This window comes from Nicotiana tabacum, chromosome 1 (assembly GCF_000715075.1).
Source record: "Nicotiana tabacum cultivar K326 chromosome 1, ASM71507v2, whole genome shotgun sequence".
NCBI lineage: Eukaryota > Viridiplantae > Streptophyta > Magnoliopsida > Solanales > Solanaceae > Nicotiana > Nicotiana tabacum.
Genome location: NC_134080.1, coordinates 178052420 through 178071144, shown reverse-complemented (window position 1 = coordinate 178071144; position 18725 = coordinate 178052420). Strand labels below are relative to the sequence as shown.

At 35.4% G+C, this 18725-nt stretch overlaps 1 protein-coding gene across 1 annotated transcript; it reads left to right on the top strand.

Moving 5' to 3' along the window:
* The first annotated feature begins 2896 nt into the window (after nt 1–2896).
* Nucleotides 2897–9149, top strand: LOC107826901 (hypothetical protein At1g04090-like). Its single transcript, XM_016653947.2, has 3 exons — nt 2897–3217; nt 6866–7070; nt 7364–9149. Exons 1-3 carry the CDS (start codon nt 3161–3163, stop codon nt 8890–8892), a joined length of 1791 nt encoding a protein of 596 aa, XP_016509433.1. The 5' UTR covers nt 2897–3160; the 3' UTR covers nt 8893–9149.
* Nucleotides 9150–18725: the final 9576 nt, after the last annotated feature.

The window sequence follows — 18725 nt, the reverse complement described above, 5'->3', positions numbered from 1 at the left end:
CTAATACCTGAAACACCAGAAGCAAACACCTATATTACATGTACTCGGTTTTAGTTTTGCAGATTGACTGTGGCTTACAAGATTACATTCAACTATCCACTTAAATACAAATTTTATACAAAATTTATACATAGTAAAAATAAATTTCATACAACTAATTATATATTATACAATTTATCTACAACTTTCACACATTATTTCTACCCAGTTAAATACAACTACAATAACATACAACTTAAATACCAATTTTATGCAAAATTTATACAATATGTCTTTTGTATATTTTATATCTGATTTATATATAGTAAAAATAAATTTCATACAACTAATTATATATTATACAACTTATCTACAATTTTCATATATTATTTCTACTCAGTTATATACAACTACAATATCATACAACTTAAATATAATTTTTATACAATGTTGTTCAACTTTCATACAATAGTTAAATAAATAAAAGAAAAATATATAAACAACAAAATATAATTTTTCTACAATTTTACTACAATTTTGTAAATATAATGTATATCATGTCGTTTTCTTCTTCTTCTTCTTTGAGTTTCAATCTGAAATTCAGCCAAAACCAAGTCTAATCTTCACCAAAACCCCTTAAAATTGAGATATAAACTCCAAACCATATTCCCAATTGTTTACAACAACACCCAATCCAAATAAATAATGATTTTTGAAAACCCAAATTCGAATTCAAAGCTTCAAAGCTTTTTAATGGCTGTCAATGGTGAAATTGTTGCTCTCTTTTTCTTTGCTTTACATTACTGAAATTAGGGATTGAGAGATAGAAAGAGACATAGAGAGAATTCCCAATTCTTTGCAACAACATCCAATTCAAACAAATAATATTTTTTGAAAACCCAAATTCGAATTCAAAGTTTCAAAACTTTTTAATGGTTGTCAATGGTGGAATCGTGGTTGGGTGCAAGATACGTGGAGGAGGGTGTGGGGATGTGGAGAGAGAAACGTGGGGGAGTGGAAGATATGTTAGAGTAATTTTAGGACACTAATTATTATCATTAATTCCTTTAAAATGTACATAAATGATAATTGGGTATATAAAATATAATTATAGTAAAACTTGAGTAGGGAGGGCAATATAATTTCATATAATGTATAGGAATGTAAAAATTCCTTTTGGTATTATCGCTGGCCCATATATTACAGAGCTAGCAACTAGCTTAGCCAAGCTCTACGCACCCATTCAAGTCCAAAGCAAGGGGAAATTTCTCAATTTAATGTTATTGTCACCACCCACATCTATGGTGGCAAACTAGTGGGTCTGAGTCGGATATGTGTGGGTCGAAAATGGGTTAATATAAAAACGAATGAAATATTCGATCGGATCCATATTTTATATGGATGGAAAATGGGTTAAGTGACGGATATTCATATTATTTATAGGTTATTTAATTGATCACCTTTAGGATAATTATTAGTCTTCCAAACTTGAGGATCCCCAATTTGAATCTTTACAAATTTTATCCATTTAAGTGGATAATATATATGAATAATTATTTTTTAATCCATTTTACCGCCGCTACCACAGCTATGGACAAAGCATCAACAAGAAAATAATTAGAACACATAATGCTTTAGCTCATATATTGATAATATTTTAGATTGGGGACACTTTTAGAGATTAGGGGATGGGAAAATGAAAAGTCAAAGATGTCATTTGCAATATCATTGATGTTAATGATGTTAGATCAACTAACCATTTGCTTTATTTGAAAATCTAACCTTCCCCAACTTATTCATCTACTAGGACATTTTTAGGGATCGTTTGATACGCGGGATAAGGTGAAATAAGATAGGATAAAATATAATATTAAATTTATATCATGTTTGGTTGAATTGCATAAATTTATCCCGGGATAAAATAATACCACAAACCAAACATGATATAAACTTAGTCCCGGACTTAATCCTGCATATCCCATCTTATCCCACCTTATCCTATCAAACTTGGTATTATTTTATTCTACCTCCAAGGTGAGATTAAATTAGTTTAGGGATTATAATCTCAGGACTATAATCCTAGGATATTTTAGATCGCGTACCAAATGACCCCTTATTTTGATGCGGAAATCATAGCTATTGCTTTTTGTTTATGAAGAAGACCCCGTAATTCCGTCTGGTATGAACCGAAGCCGTCAGGAAAAGATAGGAGTAGTACATTAAATGTACTTGAAAAACTTGCATGTCTTAATCATTTGTTGGAAATTTCCGTAATTTTACATAATTTCGAAATGGATGAATTATAATTCAAGAAAAATGAGAAATCAATATTTGAGTTTACACAAAGAAAATTTGATGGGTTGATCATTGCATTTCAAATCCAGCAATTAGGCGGTGATTATGTTTTCTTGTACAATCAACCAATCAGTGTACTGCTTATGCTAATTTAGGCTAAAATTAATCATAATAATGGAGTATTACTAATTCACTCCTTAATGGATTATACAAATGGAACCGCACTATTCCAACATATAGTCATGGAATAAAAAAGGGCAGTTTGGTGCACAAAATATTCTACGTTCCATATAGGGCTCGGAGAAGGGCCGCAAATCAAGGAAATGTTATGTAGATAGCCCACCCTACTGGAAGCACCAGTAAATGGTTCCGCTGTTTGAACCCGTGAACTATAAGTCACACAAAGACAACTTAACTATCGCTCCGAGGCTCGCTTTATTGTTGCAAAATAATGGATGGCAATAATACTTTATAGTATAAGTTACCTAAGAAGAGGTTAAAAAGGCAACGCACTAAAGTAATATAGATAAATATGGCACTCGCAGACAAAGTATGATCTATGCCAGAATCCAGCCACCCAACTAATACAAATATAACCTGAAAATGACAAGCAACAAAACCTTACCCCAATCAGCTTTAGATTAAAGTATTGCACAGCTTCCAAAAACAAACAAAAAGGTATAAACCTACACCCATTTTCTCCCCATCCTTCATTAACTTATCAATCTAAACACCAAAAAGTCATGGAGATTTTTGCAATGCGAAAAGATTGAGAGTGTAAATGTAGTGGATATTTACCTAGTGGCGTTGAAGGACACGGTCGAGCTGTTCTGTGAAGAAGCAGAAAAAGATCCGGTGAATTTCGGAAGGGATCTCGCCGGTGACAATGGCGTCATTTTCTACTCTACTGTGCCTTCAATCTCGCACTCACCTACTTCTCAAGGTAACCGACCTCTCTTTCTCTATTCGAACAGAAAAGAATACACACACTCAAATATCAAATTATGATATACACACACTTTTATCATGTAATCTGGTTAATTTTATGGACATATTATCAGTCTAATTTATCACTTCGTTATTATGATTTGATACAAACGTGGAACAGAGTAAGTTCTTTCTCAATGAACGCAGAAACACGCCAAATTGCCAGAAGTTGTCCTCTTTCTGTATTGCGTTTACCAATACATAGAATTGAGAAATGTACATAGAATTGAGGGAAGAACCAATGATGTTATCTTTCACTGTTTTCTGGAGATTCGATTTTTCGCATTGGCTGGGCAAGCTGCTGCCCAATGACAGTTAATGGGCTTGGGCCCCGGTAAAGTTATTAATGGGCTCGGCCCTTTTAGCCTCTACACCACGAAAGTAATTTTTTAGGACAACGTCTTTTATGGTAAAATTTTGGGATAGATTCGCAAATACCTATAAAAGCCAAAATAAATTACACTTGCTCTACCCATTAAGAATCGAGGAAATTGGCTTTTATGACTTTTTACAATGTTGAAATAACTTACCCATTCAATAATTACCATTATACATGTCTTAATCCCCAACTCATACATCAGCTATCTAATTCTATTCTCTCTCACCCAAGGGGCGAAGCTAGAGTGTTTGCCGATAGTTTTGATCTGAACTATATATTTGTCTTAAAAGCCTATGAACATGTATAAATTATTAATTTAGAACTCACTAACTTAAAACAATTAGAATCTCGAACCCATAAGCTTGAAATTCTGACTCCTCCTCGACCCTCCTCTTTCTTTTCTTTCTTTATATTTTTTTCTATCTTTTTCTTTTCGTTCTTTTTTCCCCCTTTCTTCTCTATTTCCATTTTTTTCTCCTTTTCTGTTTTCTTTCTCTCTTTTATTTTTTTCCTTTTTTTTTTCTCTTTCTAATTTCATTCATTTTTTTGCTCCTTTTTCTTTTTTTATTTAGTCTTTATTTTATCTATATCAATAAAAAAGATAACTTATATAATATACTTTTTTTATTTTTTCCTCTATATTTGATTAAAAAAAAGTCAGAGTATATTTTTTTACTTTTTTTTTCCTGTATATAAAGTATAGTATGCCTTTTATCTTTATTTTTTACTGTTCTAAACGTGTGTATTGCAAATATTTCTGGCGATATTATATCAAATCGTATAGTGGTATAACAAGAATAATATATCAGTGTAATAAAATAACTAATTCTACTTAATATTATTGTGAAATATTTTATATAATACTCGTAGTATACTAGCACCGTATATAAATATATCAAATATATATTACTATTTTATGTCTATTCCTATACCTACTTGTAATACAGTGAATAGTACCTACGTGGAACTCCATCAAAACATTTCATTTAAGAATTTTTTTTAAAGAAGTATGAGAATTTTGTTGAAAATTTAAAAAGTAGCCTAGTTGGAAACTTCAAAAAATTTGACAAGGGATCCAATTATAATAGTATATTGTTATATTATGCTGTATACTACTGAATTATATATTGTATACTAAAATGGCATAAAATATATTAAAATGATATCTTATGTTTTTTTGTTTAACGTCTAAAATCTCTTTGAAATTGCCTTAAAATTTTTAACACAATTTCCATATTGGGTAAGATAATAGTATACTTAACAACAACAACTACACTTCTGCCTTACCCAAGAGAAAGAGATTTTCCACCCAGTTAATAACACAATTTCTGCATCAAAAAATAACATTCAACAAATTCCAACAACAAAAGAACTTCAAACGCACACGAAAATTCAGACTTGAAACTTTGAACTCATACACATGAAATCTTATTTTTTTTCTTCAAATCTAGAATTTCGACCTCAATTTGTAACGGTTTTGACCTTAATCCCATTCAAAAATGGAGAATGAATTGATGAAAAATGTTCAATGGACACATAAATCCCATTATGAAATGAGAAAGATAGATTTTTTTATTTATTCTTGAGAAGACGATGAAAATAAGGAAATATGAAGCAAGTCCTAGTCTTCTCCTTTGAATGCTAGGGTTAGCGTTTAGTAATGATAGTGGTTATAATGAAAAGGCCGGGTAATTAATTTGGGAGAAATAAGTATAAATTGAAATAAGTAACATGTAAGATGGGTAAAAACAGGTAGTTCTTTTGAATTGAATTGGTATTTAGTGTAGATTATCTTTTGTGGCAGTTGTTTAGTAAATGATTTTTTTATATTTCCTTAGGGTAATTTCTCAAGGGCTATATTTGCACAATTTTTTAAACAAGGGATAAAATCTAAAACTATGACCTAAAAAAGAATGCGTAATCAACTTTTTTATGATAAGTCATTTTTACCAGCTTAAAAAGGAAAAAAAAGAGTTCCCTCGCTTGTGTACGAAACTTATTTTACTCACAACTATCTTGACTTTGAATTTTATATCATTTGTTTCAACCAACATTAATAATCAACTTTTTAATTGAATTATTATCCAATTTGCTAATATCTACTGATCTTTAATATACTTTCATGGGGAATTGGCTTTCGCCTAGCAAATCAAACACATACGGAAAGAATAAATCCTTAGGGACCTCAATTTCTTAAGATCAAACTTTTCTTTTTAAAATATTTTCCCCAATTTTTAATATGTTTTGCTAAATATATCTAATTAATATCATTAGTGGAGTTCTTAATTTAGTTTGAGAAATAGTATTAGTAGAACTCTTAGTGTAGTTTGAACTATTTTAGCCTTTCCTTGTAAAATTGGGATAATTCACATAACTTCAAATGAAAATAATTGTAAGAGTTAACAGAGTATCATAATACGAGGAGAGAATGACAGTATACACTATCCTTCCCAGATTCCATTTGTAAAATTTTACTGGGTTATTGTTGTTTTATTAAACGGGACGGAGAGAAGTACAAAAAAGTGTCAAAGTGTCCATTTCATGCCGTTAAGGTTGTAGCTGTTATCTATTACAAAAGATCTGTTAAAAAGTTATTGCATATAGCCACACGCAAGTATATTGTGATTATATTATACTAAAGAAAAAAGAGAAGAAGATGTATACTTTGATTATTGTTATTGCCGTCAATGGCCCATGACTTCCATGCTTCGTTGCACTGCAACTTTATAAACTAGAATCATGACGTACAAAAAAATTAAACATTTAGCTTGAAGCAATCTAACAACTTAGCTTGAAGATAGTTCCACCTATATCAAGTCTCCTTGTGAAACAATAAGATTTTAGTAACAACGCACAACCTTTTTTTATATTTCTAACATATTCTGATTACGCGTCTAAACATTTACGTGGTTGTAAACAAAGCATTCCTTCCGTTTCATTTTATTTGACGATGTTTGACTAGGCAATAAGTTTTTTTCCCTTAAAAAAAGAAAGAACATTTCTATGCAATGTCGTTCTTGGTTGTTAAATATGATAATTTGCAACTGCAAAAGCAAATCAGATAAACTGTTTAAATCGTCTAGACATATGAGATAAGTTCTTCAAGACTAGGAAATTGTTACTTTACTTACATACCAGATTTAGCTCTCCCTTGCACGACTAACTAATATATAGTCTTAGCTAATTAATGTGGGTCTAATTCTCTCTTCACAATATTGTCTGCAGAATATGCTTTTTGTCTCTTGCATTATTTTAGTCTCAGCACTTCCTTTAAAAATGAGTTGTTCAAGTCTTCCCTTCAAAGATTCAACCATGGGAAGCAACTTAAATGCAAGTTCTTTGCTGGATAATGCTTCAAGAAAGAACAGCATGTCAATCCCTATTGATACTCACTTTCAGCTTCCTTCTCCATTGCCCAGGTGGCCTTCAGGTATTTTCTCTTCGTCCATATAGCTAGTATTCCTTCCATTTTACTACCCATCTTCTCCTGATTAGTATTCGATGATCACTTGTTTCTTGTCGCCGATCCAATATTCTTTCACTATTTCAAATAATATACTTCAGTTTGCATTTGAAACCATCAGTATTTGAGATGCTGGTGAAATATTCAAAATACTGCTTCGAGGAGTAGTTCACAATGGTTTCTGCTCACACTTATCAACTTTCACAAATCTTTTTTTTAAGTGAAGTTCATGTCGAAACCCAGTTTTTCTGAAATTTCAGGTGAAGGCTTTGCAAGTGGAGTCATTGATCTTGGAGGATTACTTGTGTCCCAAGTATCGTTGTTAACTAAAGTTTGGGCTACCCATGAAGGTGGACCAGATAATCTTGGAGCTACGTTTTTTGAACCAACAAATTTACCAAATGGATTCTTTATGCTTGGTTCCTATAGCCAACCTAACAATATGCCCCTTTTTGGATGGATTCTTGCTGGAAAAGATACATCAGGAGGTGCCCTAAAGATGCCAACTGATTACGCGCTAGTATGCAGTAGTCAGAACTTGAAAATTAATCAGGATGGCGTTGGCTATATCTGGCTGCCAATACCTCCTGAGGGCTATAAAGCCATAGGCCATGTTGTCACGACCTCACCTCAGAAGCCTTCTCTGGATAAAGTCCGTTGTGTTCGTGCTGATCTTACCGATGTATCTGAAAGTCATGATTGGATTTGGGGCACCAATGGCTTGAATGTGTACTCTTCAAGACCTAGAGACAGTGGAACACAAGCTCTAGGAGTGTCAACAGGTGCTTTTATGGCTCAGAACAATGGAGCTGCAGACTCACTAGCTTGTTTAAAAAATGTCAAAGCTAAGTTATCTGCTATGCCAAATTTGAACCAAGTTAAAGCTTTGGTTCAAGCATACTCTCCATTGATTTACTTTCATCCTGATGAAGAGTTCTACCCCTCATCAGTAACTTGGTTTTTCCAGAATGGAGCATTATTATACACCAAAGGACAAGAATCTTCACCGGTTGGTATTCAGCTAACCGGTTCAAATCTTCCTCAAGGTGGTTCGAATGATGGTGCTTACTGGTTGGACCTCCCAAGTGATAATGCAGCAAAAGCTAATGTCAAGAGAGGAGATTTGCTGGGTGCCACAGCCTACTTACACATTAAACCAATGTTTGGCGCAACGTATACTGATATAGCTGTGTGGCTATTTTATCCTTTCAATGGCGCTGCAAAGGCCAAACTCGAGTTCATGACTATTTCATTGGGAAAGATTGGAGAGCACGTTGGCGATTGGGAACATGTTACATTGAGAATTAGCAACTTCAATGGAGAGTTACAAGGCGTATACTTCTCGGAACACAGTGGAGGCATTTGGATAAGTGCTTCGCAGCTTGAATTTCAAAATGGTAACAAACCTGTGGTGTATTCATCGTTGCACGGACACGCTGCTTATCCGAAACCAGGACAGAATTTGCAAGGCAGTGGAGATGTAGGAATCAGAAATGATACAGGAAAGGGGAAGTTGATGGATACAGGAGGAAATTTCTTAGTAGTTGGTGCAGAATACTTGGGTTCAACTATAGTGGAGCCACCTTGGCTAAATTATGCAAGGGAATGGGGTCCTAAAATCAACTATGATATATCAAAAGAGCTCAACAAAATAGAGAGATTTATGCCTGGGAAATTGAAGAGGGTTGTTGAAAAAATTGTGAGAAGCCTACCAAATGAGGTTTTGGGTGAGCAAGGACCAACTGGCCCAAAGTTTAAAGACATGTGGAATGGTGATGAAAGAGGTTGAACATTACTCTCTCCAATCCAAAATAAGTGTCATCTAAGGTTTGGCACATCCACTAATTAAAAAAAAAACTGTGATTTAAATTACCTTTTATCTCTCATATTTTTTAGATCATTGGTTAGAGCGAGGCTAAATTTGAAAAAGTTGTTAATGCTTATTTTGGATCAAATTGATTTGGCTAAAACGACACTATTTGGACAGGGAAGAGTAACATAATTCAGATATTTAAATATTGATAAAAAATGTATTGGCTTTTCCCATGTGCTTTTGAGCAATTGCATTATTAACTAGCCATTTATTTTACAACTAATTTACACCCAGTAACTACAGATAACAAAATTCACGGAAAGTCTCGAGTCCTGGCACCTTTTGTAATAAATTTTATTCTTTCGATCCTTTAGTTCAAAATTCAGAATTCTTTTAGCAAGAAGCAAAATCTAGGCAAATGGAAAACGTTACTTTGACATTATGACACACCCTTGATGGATTGGCAATTAACAATAAGCCCTACACAAACAAAAAAGGGACTCGTCAACTAATTAATCTATTTTAAGGGACTCGTCGACAGGTTATTTTGGTAACGTGAAATGGGGTAATTATAAGGAGTTTTATTTTTTCCATCCTTTCTTTACTAACTAATATAATGGGCAGTTTTTTTTATTTTTGGACATAGATATGGTAAAAACATATTTGCATCGGGTGTTAAGTGATAAATATACTTAAGGTGAAAATGTGCATTTGTAAATTAATTATGCTTTACTCATAATTATACTAGAAGACATGTCATCATGTGTTTATAAGTTTGGTGTAAATATCTAATGCAGGTAAATTTACCGTCACGTATGAAAATTAAATTATTTAACCCTTGATAAAGTGTCATAGAAAGTAAACGCGAACACGCTATCTAAATTGGGAATATTAGGATTTTTTATTCGTTAGGAGGAAAAAGATCTTTTACTTTTCGATTCATTTATGATAATTAAGCACCAATCCATTAGCTCTATTGCCGCAAAGATTTCTCTTATCTGTTGGTGTATCACTAACATGCATGTTGTGGAGAATTAAAGTTAAATCTTGCTATTTATGTCAGTAATAATATGAACAGAAAGAAGTAAGTAGTTAACGTTAACGTTTTTAATACCTTTTAGCATTTTTCCGAAAATGCTATTGTCAATTAGTTATTTTGTCACTACACGTTTACTGGTCACTGAACAAGTTTCTTCTAACATGTAAGCAATATAATTATTTTAGGAACTTGATTATTGACGTCTTCTAAAACTAATGAAGTGTTAAAGAGAAGAAACATATTGAACCAATTGAGATCATTTTCTAAAACTAGCAAAGTGTTAAAGAGAAGCTAATAAGAAACATATTGAGCCGATTTGAGAAGTAATCGGTGTAGTTTAATAATAATAATAATAATAATAATAATAATAACAATAATAATAATAATAATAATAATAATAATAATAATAATAATAATAATAATAATAATAATAATAATAATAATAATAATAATAAGGTTTTGTTTCCAATTTCCAAATCACCATTACAGTTTCAGAAACATGTTTTATACTACTTCCTTTGTTAAAAAAAGGACATATTTTAATATTTCATTAATAAGAAGCTTTTATACTCACATAAATACTATGACATCTTTAAACCATAAGTTTCAAAAATTTATAATCACAAAAAATATTATAAAATATTTAAAGACCACATATTTTAAAAATCTTTTATTTTTATTAAAAATTGTGCCAAGTTAAATTATGACAAACAAAACAAAATAAAGGGAGTATAAAATATACCAATGGATATACTGTGATTTATAATAATATGCCCACATTTGTTTTTCCTGAAATATAGTACTCCCTATAAGGACAAGTGGCGGATGAAACTCACAGATTACAGATTCATCTGAATTCAATTTCTTTAGGCCTTTTTTTGACGTGGAATATTGATATATATGTAAAATTTATTAAAATTGTAATAGATATTAGATATGAAATTATAATTTTAAAAGTACAATGAATTCAGTGTTAAGAATCTTAAAGATTAAACTTAAATTTTGAATCTGTCTATAATAGGAAGATCTTAGATAGAGTCTGCCGATAGCATCCTATCCCTGAGAATCGTGTTAGGTCGATACATGATTTAAATTTAATTGAAAACTTTTAAGGGATGATCTTGAATTTTTGTTCATGTTTGTTCCATGGGCAGTACATCAAGTTTAACAAGTGTTGCCCCCTCGCTTGTCCCATGGATAACACTTTTAACTTTCACCTTGAAGATCCGCCCATGGGTAAGAAAGGTCAAAAGTTAAAGACCATCCCATAAAGTATCCTATTTATGCAATTTTTTTTATTTATTATGTAACGACCCGACCTGTCATTTTGAGAATTTAAGCTCCGTTCGGCGGCGTAAGGTCTTGAACAACTTCATATTATATGTATCGACTTGCGTACATGGTTGAATTCAGTTACCGGAGGATTCAGAGTCGAATTGGAAGAATGATTCTAGTTTTGAAAGCTTAAGCGGTGAGAATTTGATCGGATTTTGACTTTTGATTAAATGGCTCCGGAATAGGTTTTGGATGATCTCAACAGCTTCTTATGGTAATTTTGGACTTAGGTGTGCGTCCGGATTTGGATTTAGAGGTTCGTAGGGTAAAATGAGGCATTTCGGTGAAAGTTGGAAAAATTGAAGTTTGAAAAATAGAGAAGTTTGACCCATAGTTGACTTTTGTGATATCGGGGTCAGACTGCGATTCCAAGAGTTGGAACAACTCCGTTATGTTTGGGAATTGTCTACAAAATTTGGCGCCATTCCGTGTTGGTTTGGTTGGTTTCGGCACGAGTTTTCGAAGTTCAAAGAATTTGGAAGTTCATAGTACGATTCATGGCGCGATTTGCATTTCCGACATTGTTTGATGTGATTTGAGACCCTGAGCGAGTCCGTGTTAGGTTATAGAACTTGTTTGTGTGTTTAGACGGGGTCCCCCGGGCCTCGGTTGTGTTTTGGATGGGCTATGGGCCAATTTCCTCTATTGTTGGATTGCTGGTTTCTGGTGTCTTGATATCCTTCTTCGCGATCGCGAAATATCTTCTGCGTTCGCGTAGTGTTCCGTTGATCTGCCCCATGATTCTTCTTCGCATTCACGTTCAGCCTCTCATGTTCGTGAGGGTCTGACTCTTCCTTCTTCGCGTTCGCATTCCCCATCTCGCGTTTGCGTAGCAGAACCAGGCCCTGGGCGCTGGTGATCACTTTCCTCTTCGTGTTCGAGTGTCCCTTACACGTTCGCGTAGGTTATCGTTCTCTCTTCTTCGCGTTCGCTCGCTTCATTCGCATTCGGGATAGGTTTTTCTTGGCAGCTTCATTTTTCTTCTTTGCGAACGCGATTCCTCTTCCGCGTTCGCGATACATAAGGACCCGGGCAGAATATAAGATCTTCAAATCGAGAGATAGGCCATTTTGATCATATTTTGACTTGTAGAGCTCGGTTTTGAGCAATTCATTATGGTTTTTTCAAGCAATTCGATTGGGTAAGTGTTCTTCACCTACTATTTAATATATTCCATGATTTTATCTTCATTTTTATCATTTAATTTGTGTTTTGGGTTGAGAAAAATATTGGTTTTTGAAAAAAAATTCTAAAATGAAAAATCATAATTTGACGGACAAAATGGTACCGAAATTTGATAATTTTTGTATGGTTGAACTCGTATCGGAATGGGTATTCAAATTTTATAAAATTTGTCGGGTTCTGAGGTGCAGGCTCGGGGGCCGACTTTTTGACTGATTTTTAGATTTTATTAAAGATTGAGACTTTATGATACAAAATAGTTTCTTATGAGTTTTATTTGTGCCTTGAAGTTACTTTGGTTAGATTTGAACCAACCGGAGGTATTTTCACCCGAGAAGTTCATTTTAGAGTATCGGTTTGTCGTCTTTGAGGTAAGTATCTTGTCTAACCTTGTGTGGGGGACTTCCCCTTAGGATTTGAGTCTTCTATGTTAATTGTAATCCGTGTACGCAAGGTGACGAGTGCGTCCCCGGACTTATTTGTCGATAGTTAGCCTTTTAAGATTCTTAGGTCCTTATATTTACAGTGTATGAAGTTGTTCTTGATATGAATGAGTTCCTATTTACTGGTTTCACATCTAATTGCTTAAATTATAATTAATTACTTTAGGATTCACTCTTATTGCCTATTTGACTCTTATTTGACTTAACTGAAAATTTTACCTCTCTATTGTCTTGCTATCTCTTCATAAATGCGTATCTTTAGTTGAAATTATCATCATCTCCTTCTATAATTATTTAGTCTTAATTGAGGTTATGATTACCTTTCCACTGTCTATGTATAATTGAATTGTTGAATATTCTTCGTAATTGCCCAACCTTAAAAGAAGTCCAGATATCCCATGTTTAGTTGACTTGCCTTTATTTGGAACTATTTGACTCGTGTTAGATTTCCTTTGTTGCCAAACTGTATATTGTGGAATCGTTATGGCATATTAGTTCCTGCCTTGTTGAGCTGTTCCCTTTACACCTAGCATTCTTTACTGTCGTTATTCCTTGTGAATGAGTTCTACTGTTTCTTTGTGATTTTAAGTTTTTGAGTTGATTTACTTGTCATACTTTGTATTATTGTCATTGTTGTTTGTCACGACCCAATTCCCGAACCTGGTCGTGATGGCGCCTCTCATGAAGACAAGGCCAACCATTCAACCCAATTCATCCTTTTAAGATAATTAATTAACACAATTATAGTATAAACATAGTTTAATAATATCCAATAGCAGAAAGTATAGATAAAATAAGGAAAATCCAACCCAACTCAGCCCTAACCGGGGTGTCACAAGTCATGAGCTACTACAGAGTTTACTAAAAATTCTACAAAGTATGGAATTAGGAACAAAGTCTGAAGATATCATAAATGACAGAAGATAAGGGAGAAAACGGGTCTGCGAATGCCATGCAGCTACCTCGATAACTCCGATGAAAACTGAACAGCAGAAAAACTCGCTCTATGCTTCAGGAATACCTGTACCTGCACACATGGTGCAGGGAGTAATGTGAGTACTCCGACCCAGTGAGTAATAAATATAAATAATGACTGAAGGTAAGAAAACACGTTAAGGCACACAACATTCTATACAGAAGTAGTGAAATCATTTAAAATAACAATTTAGTGAAACATCATGTGAAATTTCTTTTAAACCGGTAAAACAGGTAATTTGGCAGTAAAATGACGAGTAGAAATCTGCCCCTCAGGCTCAATATCAAAACAACAAGTAGAAATCTGCACCTCGGGCTCAGTATCAAAATAATAACTAGAAATCTGCCCCTCGGGCTCAGTATCTCAGAACAGTATCAGCCCATCAGGCTCAGAACAGTACAAAGCAACCAGTCAATGAAATAAGAGCACATAATTATTATGGCAGATAATGCAGATAAAGAATAAATGCATGAGTGCAATGCAATGCATATGACGGTACCCTCTGGTACCCACTGCGGTGTGCAGTTCGAGCCATCCATATTTATTTATCGTCGACGGCACTCACTGAGGGTGTGTACAAACTCCGGAGGGGCTCCTACAGCCCAAACGCAATATCAAGCCATCTCGTGGCATCAAATCTAGGCCCTCGGCCTCATATCAATCTCAGTATAATCACCCAGGCTCTCGGCCTCAATATCAATATAACACTGCTGCGGCGCGCAGCCCGATCCATGCTCAGTCCAGAAATCATCATAAGCCCCTTGGGCATTTGTAAAATAGTAGTTCTCAGCCCGAAATATTATTTAAGTTTTCAAATCTTAGAAAGATGGTTGAGTTTGCAAAACAGTATTTAAAACCTTGGACTGAGGTCAAATGATATGCAAAATATGCGAAAGCAGTGATGTCAATCCCTGAAGGATTCAAATAATTGGCAAGAAGCCTACAATTGGAAACATGACTGAGGATATAAATTCTTTAACAAAATAAGTGAGGAAAACCAAAGGGTTCTACAGGTCGGCACAAGGCCCCAAGCATGGCAACAAGCCCAATTCACAATAATAAAGTATACGTCTCAACCAAAAATGTAGTAAAATATCTCTCGGGACGGACCAAGTCACAATCCCCAACGGTGCTCTACCCCACACCCGTTATCCGGCGTGCAAGTCACCTCAATATAGTGTTACGATGTGAAATTCCGGGGTTTCAAACCCTCAGGACATCATTTACATCAATTACTCACCTCGAACTGGCTAATTCTCTAGCTCACGACGCCTTTGCCCCTTGAATTGGCCTCCACGTGCGTCGAATCTATCCAAAATCAGAACAAACACGTCACAATATGCTAAGGGAACAAAGCCCAAGCGAAAACATTCGAAAAATATCAAAAATCTCGAAATTAGAAAAACCCGAGCCCCGGGCCCACGTCTCAGAATCGAGTAAAATTTACATTTTCAGAATCCTTATACCCTCACGAGTCTAACCATACCAAAATTATCCAATTCCGGTACCATTGGGTCCTTCAAATCATCATTTTACATTTTTGAAAGGTTCCACAATTTTCTTCCCAAATTCTATCTCAAATCACGAATTAAATGATGAATTCAGTGCTAGATTCATGTACTCTAACCAAATCTGAGTTAGAATCACTTACCCCGACCAATTTCTTGAAAAACCTTCGAAAAATCGCCAAAATCCGAGCTCTCTAGGTCAAAATATCAAATAAAACCCAAAACCTCGTATTTATAGAGTACCCCTCGGATTCCGACACCGCTGACCGCACAAAAATGACCGCGGTCCGCGCAAAACCAGCGGGGTCTGTGCAGAAACGTCCGCGGCCGCGCAGGCCTTGCTCTGCAGGGATAGGCTTTAGTATTTTGGCCATAATTTTCGCTACCGATGTCCAAATTGCGATATCTTTACCTTTCTGGAAACTAGACACGAAGGTCTACAACTTTCGTTTTTAAATCACCTCACAATTCCATGAAGTAGGACCAGTAACCTGCAATCTTCAGTGACCGCGGCCGCGCCTACTTTGACGGGTCAGCGCTAGGCCATCGCGCCCAGCGCGAAAAGGAGCGCGGTCCGCGCCACAACTGCTGCCCCCTCCATTTTCTAAGTTCCGGGGTGTTCGTACTCGCTCAAAACTCACCCGAAACACGCCCGAGGCCCCCGGGACCTCAACCAAAAGCACCAACGCATCCTAAACATTATTCAACCTCGTCCCAATCATCAAAGCACCTCGACTAACATCAAAATCATCAAATCACATCGAATTCAAGCCTATGAATCTCAAGAACTTCCAAATTCCATTTTTGATAAAAAAAACCCAACCAAACCACGTCCGAATGACCTCAAATTTTGTAGACAAGTCCAAAATGACATAACAAAGCTACAGAAACTCTCGGAATTCTATTCTGACCCTCGGATCAAAATCTCACCTATCAACCGGAATTCGCCAAAATAATAACTTCGCCAATTCAAGCCTAATTCTACACCGTACCTCCAAAACCACTTTCGATCACTCTCCTAAGTAACAAATCTCCTCCCGAAGCTAACCGAACCATCGGAACTCACATCCGAACCCTCTAACATATAAGTCAACATCTGGTTGACTTTTCCAACTTAAGCTTTCTTAAAAGAGACTAAGTGTCTTATTTCTTATTAAAACCAATCCGATTTAACTCTAACACACCGAATACATATAACGAAACATGAAGAATCATAAAATGGGGAAAACGGGGCGGTAACTCATGTGACGACGGGTCGGGTCGTCACATTGTTGTTGTACTCGTTGTGGTGATGCACGAGTTTTCTGCTTTGCTGTAATTGTTATCTCTGTTGGTTGTGCTGCATATTTACTTTGGGACTACGGAACGGTATTCTGAGAGATCCCCTGCATATTTACTTTGGAACTACAGAATGGTAGTCCGGGAGATCCCCCTGTAGTGCATATTTACTTTGGGACTACGAAACGGTATTCCGGGAGATCCCTCAGCACTGCATATTTATTTTGGGACTACGGAACGGTATTCCGGGAGATTCCTCTGCCCATTTACATTTGAGACTACTGGATGGTATCCTGGGAGATCCCTTGTTGTTATATCTGTGTTCTGAGCTGCTAATATTTTATGCTTACATTCTTTTACATATTCTACATGCTGTTCGTTCTTTTCCTTATACTTACTAGCTGATACGAACTATATTAGGACACTTGCACAGGCATACACGTAGCTAAGCACCCTATTGCTGAGTCTACACACATACACTTTTTACTTGCGTTCCAAGTGGGAATGACTCTATTTGGCACGTGAGTTGTTAGTGCGGTTATGAGATGTGATGAGGTTACAGGATGCCAAGTATTAGGGTTCAGGTATTAAGACCCGTATTGTATGATTATGAGATAAGGTGTCATAGGATGACTTATATTCGAAGGATATTAATTGAAAAGATTATATTCGAATGGTATTTATTTAGTAAAAACTATGTCTGAAAGATATTTATTTGAAGGAAGTATATCTCGAATTATCTTTATTGAAAGGATCATATTCTAAAAATTTATATTCGAAAACTTAGGTGAAAGATTTATACTTGAAAGGTTTTGACTAATTGATTGAAGTTTGTTGGCTAAGACCTGATGTGAAAACTGCCCTAGTTGCTGAGTTATTACTTGTCTTTACTGTATTCGTGATTTCGGATTTGGGTTGTGTTTCTGTTCATTCTTCCGTGTCTTTATTATTGTATTCTGCTGTATTTACTGTATCCTTCCTTGTTGCAATTACTGTATTGTTAGCCATATCGCACATTCTTTATGTAGAAATCATGCGTGGTTGTTTCTATACTTATACGTGTTTTGTTTGTTAGACCAGTGGGTGTCTTGACTGTTCTTCGTCTCTACTCCACCAAGGTTAGTCTTGATACTTACCAGGCACCGCCGTGGTATGCTCATACTACACTTCTGTACTTTTTTTTGTACAGATCTAGGTTTTGATCATTAGTAGCTGTGCGGATTCTTGCCGAGGAGACTCAAGGTAACCTTGCTGCTGCATTTGCAGGCTTCAGAGTCACCTTCCTATTTTTTATTTACACTGTTGTATTAATTTCCAAACAATTGTATTTAGAAGTTGTAGCGAACTCTGTAGAGCTTATAACTTTTACTATCAGATTTTGGGAATTATAAATTTTTGTAGAGATTTTTGCTTCGAGACTGTTAATTTCCTTTGTTATTGTTGTATTTCAGTACGAGTTAGGCTTATCTAGTCCCTACGACTAGGTGCCATCACGATACCCAAACAGAGGGAAAGTTGGGTCGTGACAAGTTGGTATCAGAGCTCTAGGTTCATAGGTGCTACGAGTCATAAGCGAGTTTAGTAGAGTCTTGCAGATCGTTACATAAATGTCTGTACTTATCTTCGAGAGGCTACAAAACTATTAGGACAATCTCACTTCTTTCATTCCTATCGTGCGAGCTTATTGATCTCGGATATTTGAACTTTTATCAATCCATTCACTCACCGACAGTGAGGACATGAACTATGATTATTGATGACGCTGCTCCTGGAGCAGGTGTCACCAGAGGAAAAGGTTGATGAGGAGTACGTGCCGCAACTAGAGCACCTCCAGTCAGCGAGTTCACGTTGTTCAGGGCAATAACATCTGAGGAAGGGAATCTTAGATTTGCAAGGTTCAAGGAATATTCCATCGCATTCTCCATACTATGGGTATTGTTGAGACGAGTGGGGTTTCTTTTACTATGTTCTAGCTTAAGGGAGCAACCCATCAGTAGTAGCGGGCATATGAGTTGGGTAGCCCGGCCGATGCAGCTTCACTTACATGG

Excerpts from the sequence above, each read along its gene's own strand:
- LOC107826901 (XM_016653947.2), top strand. The coding sequence starts at position 3,161 with ATGGCGTCATTTTCTACTCTACTGTGCCTTCAATCTCGCACTCACCTA. Across the intron at positions 3,218-6,865 it reads GCACTCACCTACTTCTCAAG|AATATGCTTTTTGTCTCTTG; the intron begins GTAACCGACCTC and ends TATTGTCTGCAG. Across the intron at positions 7,071-7,363 it reads ATTGCCCAGGTGGCCTTCAG|GTGAAGGCTTTGCAAGTGGA; the intron begins GTATTTTCTCTT and ends CTGAAATTTCAG.